The 15059-nt window shown below is 48.6% G+C and overlaps 1 protein-coding gene across 1 annotated transcript; it reads right to left on the bottom strand.

Moving 5' to 3' along the window:
* Window positions 1–235: 235 nt before the first annotated feature.
* LOC130211486 (serine/threonine-protein phosphatase PP1-beta catalytic subunit) lies at window positions 236–14953 on the bottom strand. Its single transcript, XM_056442222.1, has 8 exons — window positions 14828–14953; window positions 4232–4363; window positions 3915–4145; window positions 3427–3531; window positions 2913–2984; window positions 1112–1263; window positions 889–1023; window positions 236–792 (listed from the first exon to the last, which is right to left on the bottom strand). The coding sequence occupies exons 1-8, from the start codon at window positions 14877–14879 to the stop codon at window positions 688–690; spliced, it is 984 nt and encodes a 327-aa protein (XP_056298197.1). The 5' UTR covers window positions 14880–14953; the 3' UTR covers window positions 236–687.
* Window positions 14954–15059: the final 106 nt, after the last annotated feature.

Raw genomic sequence — 15059 nt, 5'->3', positions numbered from 1 at the left:
AGGCATAAATTATTTTATTCATCACATTTCTGGAAAACTGTTGAGAAATAATGTAATAATGTAAGACTTCAAACGCCGGACTCGTGAGGCGGAGGTCTGAAGTCAAGAAGAGAGAAGCGTGGTTGTATAAAAGTCTACGTTCAAGTCTTTAATGATGTTCATCTAGTAAACTGCAGCTATATTCATGCTTTGGATTTAATTAGTCAAGAAGGAACACACACAAAGAGCACTGGCATTAATTTCCTGTATTATTTATTGAAAACCCAGCAGTCGTCATTATTAATACGTGTTGTGTCCAGGCGGGCGAGTCAGGAGACGTAAACTAAACGAGTCGTTCTGTTGTCAAGAAAATAAAAAAAGGACAAAAAGACCGAAGAAGGAGAGACACTGGGATCCGCTGCAGGGGGACAGACGGGTTTATGGGTTTAGAGCTTTCTTTTAACACTTGGTTTTAAAAATGTTACACGAAAAAAAAATAAGTGGGAGAGGAAGAAAAAAAGAGGAGAGGGACAGAAGTTCAGAGGGAGCCGAGACAGGAAGTGAAAGACGGGGTCGAGTGCATCTTTAAAGTCGTTCAGTTCGTCCGTCTGTCGTTTGACTTGTGTGTTCGCTAAAAGCCCACAGGAGACAATCTTTGAAAACCATCTCTCTCTCTTGTTCTCTGTCTCCTCCTCACTCCATCCGTCGTCATCGTTTCTTTGGAGGTTGGGCTGTGCGGGGGGGAGTGATGGGCCGACCCGCGTTCATCCCTCCATACTGGTACTTGGCTTTCTTCTCAGATGGCTTCAGGATCTAAAAAGGGACAGAGTGGGTAGTCTGTTATTTAATGCTTTGAATCGGCCATATTTATTGAATTGTGTGTGTGTGTGTGTGTGTGTGTGTGTGTACCTGGAAGGAGCACATCAGGGTTTCATCCACGCTCATCATGCCTCCGGCGTTGTCGAACTCCCCGCAGTAGTTGGGCGCCGAGAACAGAGTCACCAGCTGCCGCTTGGCGAAGAACTCGTAGCCGTCCTCCACCACCTGGGGGCGCCAGAAACACAGGACCCGCAGTCAGGGACCAGTGGGACCACAGAATATGGACTGGTCTCAGACCCCGGAGGCGGTGTACCTGGTGGGCTCTGCAGATGAGGTCCAGGTCGTGGCGGTTCAGGAACTTGCTGACCACGTCGGCGCCGAAGGTGAAGGAGACGCCGCGGTCGTTCTCCCCCCAGCCCTGGACGTCCTTGTCGGGGTCGGACCACAGCAGATCACACAGGAGGCCTGGAAGGCGGAACAACAACAACAACAACAACACTATTAACGGCAACTTATTAGTGGGCTTCATCTCCGTGTGTGACCCTCGACTTCACAGCATTAAACAATGTACACATGTACACGCCAGGTATTAAAACTCATATAAATATATGTGTATAATATATATATATGTGTATAATATATCATATATGTGTATAATATATATATAATACATATGTGTATAATATATATATGTGTATAATATGTATATATATAGAATATATCATATATGTGTATAATATATATATGTGTATAATATATATATATATAAAACATTTATATGTATAATATATATGTGTCTATATGTATGTGTATAATATATATATCTCATATATATGTGTATAATATATATATCTCATATATATGTGTATAATATATATATAATACATATATATGTGTATAATATATATATATGTATAATACATATATATATAATACATATAAATGTGTATAATATATATACAGGACTGTCTCAGAAAATTAGAATATTGTGATGAAGTTCTTTATTTTCTGTAATGCAATTCAAAAAACAAAAATGTCATGCATTCTGGATTCATTACAAATCAACTGAAATATTGCAAGCCTTTTATTCTTGCTGATTATGGCTTACAGCTTAAGAAAACTCAAATATCCTATTTCTAAATATTAGAATATCATGAAAAAGTATACTAGTAGGGTATTAAACAAATCACTTGAATTGTCTAATTAACTCGAAACACCTGCAAGGGTTTCCTGAGCCTTGACAAACACTCAGCTGTTATAAATCTTTTTTTTTACTTGGTCTGAGGAAATATTAAAATTTTATGAGATAGGATTTTAGAGTTTTCTTAAGCTGTAAGCCATAATCAGCAATATTAAAAGAATAAAAGGCTTGCAATATTTCAGTTGATTTGTAATGAATCCAGAATGCATGACATTTTTGTTTTTTAAATTGCATTACAGAAAATAAAGAACTTTATCACAATATTCTAATTTTCTGAGACAGTCCTGTATACATATCATATATATATATGTGTGTGTATACACAGAGTTGTTCTCCTGGGGCCCTCGGCGTCCCCCTGGAGGACCATAAGAGGACCTGAGAGACGCGTCGCTGCCTTATAAGGACAAGAAGCTCCGGTTCAGTGAAGCGGGGAGAAGACTCAGGAGTCCTGCTCGGTCTCTTTTAATAACCTCCGTTGTCATAAATAATCGACCTCACGTCTCTCCTCTCAACACGAGGGTTTAAAAGCTGGATCAGAAGTTCAGGAGGAGAAGGACGGATAAGGAGCACAGGTGGATTTGAGAGTTTCTGTTCCGTTCACCACATGATTTAAAGAGGCGATAAATGCCAGATTCAAGTATTATCAAAAGTTGCCGACTCAAATACTAAATGAACAACGAAACCAAAAAATGCAACAAAAACGTCGTAAAGTGACCTTCATCTACGACCTCATGACAAGAACTCCAAACCGGTCGAGTATTCAACGAACCAAGAGACTTCAACACCGTGTGGTGGTTAACCCCAGGGCTCCCATGTTCACAACCTGAGTAGCTCACTGTGTGTGTGTGTGTGTGTGTGTGTGTGTGTGTGTGTGTGTGTGTGTGTGTGTGTGTGTGTGTGTGTGCTGACCTACCCGTGTCAGGCACGTCTGTCGGCCTCATGATGCGTCTGATCTGCTCCATCGACTGCAGGTCCGGAGAGAGACCTGCGACACGGAGACCCAGAGCCCGTTACACACACACACCTTCTGGATCCCAGGACCCGAACACGTCACAATGAGACGGGTCGTCCCTGAGCTGCCTGTCGGTTAAGGTGTGTTCACTGGCAGCGAGGAAAGGAAAGAATTGCGTGCGCCCGCTTATATTTAGAGCGTCTTTCTGTTAAAAACATAATAATTATTTAAGACTCAGCGTGAATGAGTAAATAAACACATTCTCAGGACTTTTCTCCAGACTTTAGTGATTTTATCTCATCAGCCTGGAAATAAACATTTTAAAAATCCAGGACTTTTTCCAGTTTTGCTGACTGTGCGAAACCCCGTTTATCGTAGCTGATATTCCAGTGAAGCGTCATCTCTCTCTGACCCACGTCAGACCCAAAGTCCACCCACAACAGGGAGGAAGGTCACACCACCAGCACCACCGTACCTCCGTGGCAGCAGAAGATCTTCTCGTCCACGATGGCGGCGATGGGGAGGCAGTTGAAGCAGTCGGTGAACGTCTTCCACAGCTTGATGTTGAATCTGCGTTTACCTGCAAGACGAGAGAGAGGGCCGCAGTGAGCGGGGATAAGAGCTCCGCCCTCTTCAGGACTTCACTCTGCAGTGCAGCAGCATCTCAAATATATATATATAGTTCAATATAATACAGTAGAAACAAGTGATGATTATCAATATTTAAATGAATGAGAAGTATAAAGTCTTTTTAAGAGCTGGAGCTCAATATTCAACCCTCTGTTGACTCGATATTAGTTTTTCCAAGTTCAGTATTCGTATTAATTTTTTATTTTTCAACCCCTTTCAAACCTTAACCCTCGACCCCCTAACCCTCTAAACCTCTAACCCCCTGACCCTTAACCCCCTGACCCTCACTCAGGACGTCGAGGTCCTCCATCCTCACGTGGCGAGCACACTCACACTCGTCGTAGAAGCCGTAGATGCGGTTGATGGAGGCGCACTCGTGGTTGCCCCTGAGCAGGAAGAAGTTCTCGGGGTATTTGATCTTGTAGGCCAGCAGCAGGCAGATGGTCTCCAGCGACTGCTTCCCCCGGTCCACGTAGTCGCCCAGGAACAGGTAGTTGGCCTCCGGGGGGAAGCCGCCGTACTCAAAGAGCCTCAGCAGGTCTGTGTACTGGCCGTGGATGTCACCTGGAGGAGGGGGGGGGGGGCAGTGAGTGGGGAGTAACAGTGGGGGAGAATGGTTTTGGTGGGGGGGGGGGGCGGGGCTTACGGACCACAGATTTTGAGCGGGGCCTCCAGCTCCAGGAGGATGGGCTGACTGAGGAAGATCTCCCGGGACTTGATGCAGAGGCCGCGCACCTCCGCCTCCGTCATCTGGACGATCTTCCCTGGACGACATCCTCGCACTGGTGGGGGGGGGGGGGGGGGGTAGAGTTAACGGAGAAGCGCGAGCAGGAAACCCGTGAAGGCCGAAACCCGGCAGCGGCACACATGCACTAAATATGGGAGGCAGCGTTTAGTCAACAGGCAGGATGGAAAGAGCGGCTGTGGGTCTCGTTGATGTCGACTTCCTGTTTGAGAACTGAGGCAACGGGAAGAGAAAGTCCCCGCGGCCCCGCGGCACAAAGACCTAAACCAGGCTATGAACGTAGAAACATTCAACACTTTAGAGTGGTATTAGAGCCGAGTCGGCAAACATGTTGACTGAGGTCCAGTCAGAGAGGTCACAGAGGTCACAGAGGTCACAGAGGTCACAGGGGTCACAGGATTTGCTGCTTTTACTTTCTGGTTGGCTAAAGAGCCTTTAAGTCTCGCTTCATTAAAAGAGTTACAAGTTAATGAGTTAAAAGTGTTGTGCTGCAGCTCTACGGAGGACTTTGTTTTTAGAACAGAGAAGTGACGAGAGAAAGAGAGAGAGAGATAGATTCCTGCAGGTGACTGATGGTGTTTTACCTCCAGTTGGAAAGGACAACGGTGTGTGTGTGTGTGTGTGTGTGTGTACACGTGCAACATGACCCTGCCATTTCATCCTTGAGACCCGTCTGTCTGTCTGTCTGTCTGCTCCTCCTCAGCCAAACACTCCCTCCGATCACACACCTGAGGGGTGAGCTCACGATGCCCAATCAATGGGTTGCCACGGTAACTTATGCCACAAAAACACACACTATATATGAACTGACCTCAACCCATGGCGTTACCATTCAGGGTTATGAGATATATAGGCTATATATATATATATATACAGCGTTGTTTAAATACTCTTTTCATATTCTTCATCAGTCCATCACATGCGGTTGACACGGTGTGTGTGTGTGTGTGTGTCCAGAGGTTGATTTCACAGCTCTCCCTCAGCTCTGCGATGACGCGTTGGCATGTCTGTGCCATCTCAGCTGACAGCACACACACACACAGTGACCTTGATGTGTCACTACGGGATTGTAAGGAGGCATCCCAGCATCCTTTACTCCATCGCCGCTGCACTGCAGCTTCCCCAGTGAGGAGAGAGAGAGGTGGTACCCACATCCGATCACCATGGCAACCCAGCAAGACTAATTTCTAGCCTGAAAGGTGTCAATGAGCTGGGGGGGGGGGGAGGAGGAGGGGTCTCGCACCGCCTTTCAAGTTTGGGTTCCGGTCGACCCTTTGATCTCCTTCCTCTTCATCTATTTATTGTTAAGTTGCATTCTTGGCTGAAGCTGAACTCCCGGGGTCATCGTCCTCCTCTCCCTCCTCTTCCTCGCCTTGTGAACCACGCTGACGTCAAGAGGACGGAGCCGTCTTTGCATTCCAGACGGGTCACGGGCCCAAACAGCTCGGGCCTAGCGGGGACCGGCCTGGGACCGGACTGGGACCGGACTGGGACCGGCCTGGGACCGGCCTGGGACCGGGCCGGTTAGGGCGTCTCACAATCTAATCTTTTCAAAGTGAATGTTGGTTCTGGTGGTGTAGCGATAATCTGTGATGTTTTGATTTACTGTAAGCAAGTTATATCAAATATATTTATATATTGAGTCCGTCAGTTTAAAAACACACAGCGCATAAAGCATAAAATAGGAATTTAAAAAAGGTTACTTTTTTATGCAATCTAAGCAGCGAGATTAGTGATTTGCAAAGTAAATAAATATATATGTATATGTGTGTAGTCCATATACATTTTGTTATGATAACATTGTGGGGCTCTTTAGAGCCCTGGAGGATTGTTCTGACCACTAACGGTCCAAAACCCCAAAAAGACTCACGAATCAAACCGTCTGAGACGGTTTCACGTTTTGCTCTTGAAGTATTGGACACGTGGTTCATCCTCAGGAGAGCCTCCCCGTCACGAGCCGCTCCAGATGGTCATCTGCTCGTTGAAGAGGACGTTTCCTTCCTGGGAGCCGGACCGAGCCGTCGCTCCGGTCTTTAACCCTCGACCGCCCACGGCGCTCTGACCCGCGTCACCGAGACCAACCCACCGTTGTGCTGCGTGTTCAAACACACCACGGACACACAACCCAGACTCACACCACGGACACACAACCCAGACTCACACCACGGACACACACCCCAGACTCACACCACGGACACACACCCCAGACTCACACCACAGACACACAACCCAGACTCACACCACGGACACACAACCCATACTCACACCACAGACACACAACCCAGACTCACACCACGGACACACACCCCAGACTCACACCACAGACACACACACAACCCAGACTCACACCACGGACACACAACCCAGACTCACACCACAGACACACAACCCAGACTCACACCACGGACACACACCCCAGACTCACACCACGGACACACAACCCAGACTCACACCACGGACACACACCCCAGACTCACACCACGGACACACAACCCAGACTCACACCACGGACACACACCCCAGACTCACACCACAGACACACAACCCAGACTCACACCACGGACACACACCCCAGACTCACACCACAGACACACACCCCAGACTCACACCACGGACACACACCCCAGACTCACACCCCAGACTCACACCACGGACACACAACCCATACTCACACCACAGACACACAACCCAGACTCACACCACGGACACACACCCCAGACTCACACCACGGACACACAACCCATACTCACACCACAGACACACAACCCATACTCACACCACGGACACACAACCCAGACTCACACCACAGACACACACCACAGACACACACCCCAGACACACACCCCAGACTCACACCACAGACACACAACCCAGACTCACACCACAGACACACACCCCAGACTCACACCACAGACACACAACCCAGACTCACACCACAGACACACACCCAGACTCACACCACAGACACACAACCCAGACTCACACCACAGACACACAACCCAGACTCACACCACAGACACACACCCCAGACTCACACCACAGACACACACCCCGGACTCACACCACAGACACACACCCCAGACTCACACCACAGACTCACACCACAGACACACACCCCAGACTCACACCACGGACACTAGGGATGAGAATTGATAAGATTTTAACGATTCCGATGCCTTATCTATTCCTGCATATCGATTCGATTCCTTATCGATTCTTTTATCGATTCTTATTGGGCAAGGGGTGAAAAAAAGAGCACAAACGGGTTTATTTACATTAATTTTCTTTTATATAATTTTCTAGAATGCTGCACACACCATATACAGTATGTATACATACACATTTACATTTTTTTAAATAACCAAAAACATTTATACATATTCCTCTTGAACTTAAAATAAAACTTACATAACTTAAATAAAATGTATTCTGTTTAATTTAAACATGTTCCTAGAAATTACAGTGCTCCTTCCTTTTTTTAAAGGGTATATGAACTGAGCTGCCAAAAATGAAACTAGCAGTGGCAAATACCAAGTGTGCACCATCAATTGTATGGATCAACAATTCTTGTGCAGAAAAATCAGCATGTCTGCTTTCTCCGGGAGGATACGCAATCTCTCAGGACTTATTGTGTCTCCAGCCGTGGAGAACACTCTCTCAGATGGGGTGGAGGATGAACACAAAGATATGAGGAGGTGTACAAGACGTGCTGTAGCCTGTGACCCAGACAGACTTCCAGCCTCTGAACCCGTCTGACTCTGAACGTCATCAGCTAAATTGGATGGCAATGGAGATTATTTATATAGTGAAAGCTGGTTTACACAATGAAACAAATGGCACTAACAAAATCGCTGAATTTGCTGAGCTGACATAAAGCCACATTAAGAGGGGAGGCAAACACGACCTCTGCCTCAATGTAGGGTGACAATGGAAAATTCTGTAGCTAAGCTAGCATAGCTATATGCTAAGTTTAATAATGGATTAAAAATCGATATGCTCAGTTTAATAATGGGTTAACACGATAACGCGAACGTTTGCTGATAACACACGCCCTCTGATAATTAACACTGTTACGATCAAACATTTCTCAAAACTGGACTTTCAATCCAAACGTGAAGTGATCAATAATGGGACCAATGTATGCTTCAAACGAAGGGACAGAAGATAACTTGATCGACGACACACAATAAAGGCAAATGGCTTCACACAGTGAGTGGTTGTGATCACTTTGGAGGAGTTTACCTTGGACAGAAAGAGATGAAGCGCCGACGTTAGCTGAGCTGCTGCTGCATCGAACACATGACATTCCTGTCATTTAATTCCACGCTGTGTTCAAATGCTTCTTCATATTTGTTGTATTTCCTCCCTTCGACGAAATACTTTTTACACACGTTACAAGTGGCGTAGTTGTCATTTTGTCGTGTGAAATAGAGCCACACTTTAGAACACCTCTGCCTCGTTGCCATGTTTGCTGCAGTCTGAAGAAGAAACGAAAAAAGTTCACGCATGCGCAACGAACGCCACAGAGGACCGTTAAAGAACCGTTAAAGAATTTGGCTGACGATCCCAAACAATCGGTTCACTGGGAACCGGTTCTAAAACAGAACCGGTTCTCGATGCCCATCCCTAACGGACACACAACCCGGACTCACACAGCCGCTCGGGCTCGCTCTCCGGCTCACCAAAGATGTTTGATCAGCGAGAGAGTCGTCCTTTCATCCTTTCATCCTTTCATCCTTTCCTCCGCTGGTCGCAAACTACGAAGCGGAGGGGGTCACGGAGGTCACCCCGTGGTCCGTCCAGCTATAGCAGCAGAGTTCACTTGTGTGTGAGAGCCAGAGAGAGAGAGAGAGAGAGAGAGAGTGAGTACGGATCACTCCTTGGAGGCGTGACCATATATGGGTGCTGCTGTATGGAGGAAGGAGGAAGTGAGCTCAGGACAAAGGAGGGAGCTCTGGAACTCTGTTGCTGCGGGAGAGAAAGACCCGGACTCTGGCCTGCAAGAGAGCCTGGACTCTGACTCTGACCCGGACTGGAGATGCCATCCTACACGCCGTCTCTTTAAGACAGAGCAGCCAGCACAACCAGAGCAGCTATGGATTCATTTCCATGTGAGGAAGGAGAGTCCAACCTCCCCCTCTTCCTCTCTCTGGATCAATATGAGGGGAATATCGCTCAACACCGCCAACGGCTCCACGGCGTCACTAACTTCCGTCTGTCCACCGTCGTCACCGTGTCCAGCGGGCGGATATAAAAAGAGAGGTTGTTGTTTTTGTTGACGACTGAAAGCTGTAAACGAAGTTGACGAGCGCGGAGAACTAAACGACTTCGGCCCCCGGGACGTAACGACGAGCCCTCCGTGGAGCCTCGTCGGCCGGCGCTCATCATACGTGAAGTCATCTCTGTTTTACCACATCGGAGGTGCAGCTTGAAATTCGGAAAAAACACATTAATTTCCTGTAATTGCCGGGCGAACATCTGCAGGAGGACTCGTGGTGGGCGGAGCCGCGCATACCGAGCAGGCGTGACGTGTGCATAAAGACGCCCCGTCAGACTCTCTCTCTCCACATCCAGGCTCCATTCTCTCCCAGCTGGGCACGAGGCCAGCGGCCCCCCCCCCCTCCCACACGGGGCCGGTGGAAAACACTGACCCCTCAGTGAACGAGGGGCACAAAGAGACTCCGGCGAGGAGAGCGGCGGCGGCGGCGGCTCTCGAGGCAGAAATCCCGAACGCCCCGAACGCCGCGGCCTTTCTGTGGCATTCGGCTTTTCTGTTTTTTTCCAGAGGGACGTTTTGTCCACGGGGTGAATGGCCGTCTTTGTGGGGGGAGAAATAAACAGTGAAGCTTGAGTGGGGGGGAGACACAGTGGGCGAGGGAGAGGAGGGGGGAGGGGCAGCTGAAAAGGCCCGGGTGAGCTCCTCTGTGCCACGTTCGGTGCCAGGGGCCGAGCGCTCCCCGCCACACAGGCTCCTCCATTGTGTTTCAGAACAGAGCGACGGCAGCGCTCGCTTCGCTCACCTGCACACGCCGACGGGAAGAAACCCCCCGGCCAATCAGAGACCGGCTGACATCAAACACGCACACGCAGAGAAACAACATGATAGTGGCTGGCGGACGCATTTTAAAACAGGGACAGTTCAAATGTTTTTTCAAGTAGCATGAGGTACTTCATACGGGTATTTAGTTTAAGTACAAATATCTAGAATATTCTATAAAGAGAAGAACTTCAACCTCCCCCCGATTTACTTTATATTTGGAGTTTTTTAGTCTTTTGTTATAAAGATGGAGCATTATTGACATCTTTTAAATGGTCTTATTGACAATAATTAGTCGGTCTCTTACATGTTTTCCTTCTGTTTGCCAGCTCCACTCAGGAGGCCTCCTCCTCACACGCCTCCATGACTCTTTACATATTGACACAGTGGAGAAGGTGGATGCAGGTCGACCCAAAGAATCTATAAATCAAACCGTGGTGTTCAGACGTCGGTGACGACGTCCGTTTCAGGAGGTCAGCAGAGGGAGAAATGGCCTTCAGAGAAGTCCTGCCCCATGCCGGGTTACGGCTGGAACGGCTCACAAATTAAACTTTCCATGGCGCCTCGCCCACATGAAGCCAACGGGCCACCGGGGCTGTGGGGCCGGCCAGCGGGCCGGTGAGGGGTCAGCATTGGGCTCACTGGGAACTGATGGAACGCCGTGAAAACTTCCCTAAGGCGGCCCTGCTTTACGGTCTGTTTGACTCCAAAATGAATCATAATTTACTAAATGAACATCATGCTGTATAGAAGAAGACTTGAAACTAGAGACTGAGACATAAACTCATGTTTACAATGTTTACTGAGGGAATACATCCTGAAGTAGAGTCACCATATAAACTTCTATACAACCAGGAGTCTCCCCCTGGTGGTTAGGAGAGAGAATGCAGCTTTAACACATGAAGCATAGACTTCTATACAACCAGAGGAGTCGCCCCCTGGTGGTCAGGAGAGAGAACGCCAGTTGAAGACACTTTCACACCGACATCGCTCTTCAGCACCGGAGGTTGCCGACAGGTTAGCGCCGACTGGGACGGAGCTTTAGATGTGAACCAGTGGCATGACTGGTTGAGCGTCGCCACTCTGACGGCGTACCGTCGACATATTGGGAGAAGATACACTAATGTGCATTTTATTGGACTTTTCAACGTCGACTCGCCAGACGGCGAACGACGAGTCATCGCGTTCAGAGTGACTCGTGAAACCGGAGAGGCTGGAGAATGTGCACGCCGAGGTCAGTGAGGCGGCCTCGCCGACTGTAAGCCGAGTTGTCAGTTGATCCGGTTCAGCCTGTCCACCAGACTGCCGCCGGGAGAGTCTGGATGTTCAAACACTGACAATGTGTCCCGAACGACTGACCCCTCCCCTCGGCTTTAGCTTCTAAACTTCTAAAAAGCTTCGACCAATCACGCCGCAGATCAGATGTATATTCAAACTACTTTGTGCAAACTCCTTCCAATCTTGATCCAGCCCTCGTGTTCTTCCCTTTCACAATAAAAGCCCCAGACGCATGTCCAACTGATCGCCAGAGGGGAACTCGGATTCACTCGAGAGCATTTCTCTGAAAAGAAAACTCAATAAAATATCATGCAGTAGCTTCTGGCCACTCACCAGCTCAGACTGCTCCGGGTCAACAGGACCCCATGCGTCGGCCCCGTGCCTGCGTACAATCTATTCAAACACTTTACTGAAAAAAGGTCCGTAAGTGGTCATGATTTGCAGAGTTAAAAAAACCACTTCACCTCATCAATGTTTAATATTAAAAAGGACTCCATTGGAGAGTAGTCACCCCCCCCTTCCACCCCGTGGGTGTCACTAAAAGGGGAAGTTAATTCCTACCACGGACAGCTGTGCCTGTTGACATTTACTATAGGAGATCAGAGAGCTGAACATGTTCGCGAGGATGTCGATTCCCGTCCGGCACCGGAGCTCGCTGAAGAAGTCCGAGAGCGACCTCGAGGAGCGCCCTGAAGCAACGGCTCGCTCTTTATTCCCGGAGACTAAATGACTCCGTAGTGTGGCGACGGGGAAGCCTTGAGAGCTCGAGGGAAAACGAAATGCCAGGAGAATAGTCACCGACCGTATCATTTAGTAGAAAGGTGCCAAGGAAAGAGGCTGCAGGTGTGGCCTGGTGAGGTCTTGGGGAAAGGTTCGGGCTCTTTATGAACACAACCCCAGACACCGGGGACACTCTGAGGGCCGCGTTGTGTTCAGTGTATTAGTGCCGTTGTTGGGGAGGGCGGGAAGAGAGCAAAAGCACGACAACATATTTCAGAGATTACCTCGAACACGGAAGAAATGTTCGATTATTACATTAAAATGTACTTTAAATCGTAGAGAGGTTTTCCCTCGAGGATGCACGACTATTATGGCAGAGAACATCGGAGCGGTATCGACTGCATCAAGGGAACGCGGTCGTCGTGACGTCACTCGCTGGTTGGCGGACGCCGTTTTGAAGCCTCGAGTTAAGCGATTTTGGCGGCGCCATCTCGGCTTTTTTCCGTCACTGAAGCGACCGTCTTTGGAACGAAGTCGTCACTTTCTTACGGACTTGTGGACGAGCAGACCGTTTGCCGGTCAGCAGAGCGAAGGCCGGCGTACGACTCTTCCTCAGACACCGGATGGAGCCACCAGGCAGACTGGACTCGCCAGGGGCTTTTATAGCCTTTCAAAGCACTTTAAGTTCATGACCATGCAAAGTGCCACGAGGACTAATCATTCCGACCCATCCATACCGCCGGAGTCCGTGTCGGCGTTCACACATTGGGGTTAAAGTCTTCCCCAAGAACACATCGACATGGCGGAGGAGCCGAGCCGGGGATCGAACCCCCGATCGTCCGATTGAAGGACGATGTCAATGTTGCTTTGTAAAAAGGTAACTGCTCAGTTCTTTTTATATCGGCTAATTACCAACTTAAGTAAGTTATGTAAATCTCTGTTTTTTAAAAACTAAAAATTGTAACCCATAATACACGGTTTGAAAAGGAAGTCTGCTCGTGTGACGAAGACCGCGTGCCTTCGTTGTCCTCGGACCAAATTGAAAACATGAGTATCCTGATACGATACAGATCGATTACATCTTTTGCTCCATAGTTCACCGATTAAGAACAAAATGATATGTATATTAACTTGTGATTACGCTCATCTTGACAGGAAGCTTCAGAACAGAGGATGAGAGATCGTTGGGTCAACTCTTTTTTTAATTAGTTTTTTGTTGTTGCCAGTTTTAGAACAGTGTGTGTTTTTGGCAAAGTTCTCAAGCGCCTTGTGTTTTGGCAACATTTGGGGGAACTTTTTTAGCAGGAGACTTGTTCCACGTCAGGGACTCTCCGTTGTTCACACCAGAAATGAGCCAGTGGGGAGAGAAAGTGGCGGACTGAAGATGGATGGAGTATTCACAGATCACATCTGGAAGACTTTAGGCCCAGAACCCTCCAATTACCCCCACAAGGTCAGCCCCAGCTCTCACACAACAACAACAACAACAACAACAGTTATGTCACCGGTCTCCCAATTCAATTCGGACAGTACGTCATACTCTGCTGCTCATCCATTCGCGCGCGTGCACGTTTCACACGCATACCAAGTGAAACGTGAACGCGCGAGACATGACAGTCCCTAGTTCACCGCGGGGCCTTCTCGCCTGTCCATATGTTTAAAGTAACAACTTCACGCAGTACAACAACACACACACACACACATGGTGTTCATGTGTTACACACTTTACGTCGATTTAAAGTGGAACAGTACGTCTTGTGTAAACACCGCCATACAGCAGCATTCCCACGTAAACACCGCCCCCCCGGGACGCGCCTCTTCTCCGGTGGAGAAACCCCGTTTGATAACTCGATAATTAGTCCTCACGACTGCGGGAAACCGGGAGCAACACACACACACCGCGGTGCTGAAACTTTCGGCATACTTGGTTAAAAGGGGTCCGTAACTTGTGGGACATGGCGCTCGGGCTCCCGCCCACCACGGGCTGCTGCGTTGGGTCAAAAGCGTGTGGAAATGTTGCCGTTAGAGGTTTTCCATCAGTTCCATCTTCTTCGTTGGTGTTATATATATGCTGCACGCCAAAGCGATGACATCAATAGTGTAACACAAGCATGACGACATCAATCAAGAAGACAAGCGCTCTATAGTTAGTCTTACGGTCGGGGTTGTGTCCTACCCGGGACTCGAACCCGCGTCTCGAACTATAACTTTTTTATTTATTCAACCGTGAACCAACACTTTGCCTCTCACAACTCGCATCGTGTGACACCTCACGTGCCATTATGTCTGGTTTCATATCTAACGTACGGGACCGGTCCGGTGTACCGATACACCGGGACACCGGGACACCTCGACTCGGGCCCTCCTTGTCGACTCGAGCCACAAAACCAACCGTTAGTGACCGGCGCGAGCTGAAAGGCGCTAAACAACAGGACGTTATGAAGGTCGTGCGGTTTGCGAACTCACCCTCCAAAAGCCTGGAAATCAGCGAGTCGACGTCCAACTCCCCCTCCGCCATTCCTGTAGCTAACAGCTCTGCCCGCCGCAGTGTGGAGCAGGCAGGGCAGGCACCGCCTCGCTGCACTGGAACGCACCGCCAACCTCCTCCCACTCGCGGACCTCCCGTTTAGGACTGTTATGGTGCGTTAACGTGCGCCTCGGACACTCGAGTCTCCATAGCAGAGAGGCGAAGAGTGGA

This window comes from Pseudoliparis swirei, chromosome 21 (assembly GCF_029220125.1).
Source record: "Pseudoliparis swirei isolate HS2019 ecotype Mariana Trench chromosome 21, NWPU_hadal_v1, whole genome shotgun sequence".
Classification (NCBI taxonomy): Eukaryota; Metazoa; Chordata; class Actinopteri; order Perciformes; family Liparidae; genus Pseudoliparis; species Pseudoliparis swirei.
This window is presented reverse-complemented; position numbering and strand designations above follow the sequence as displayed.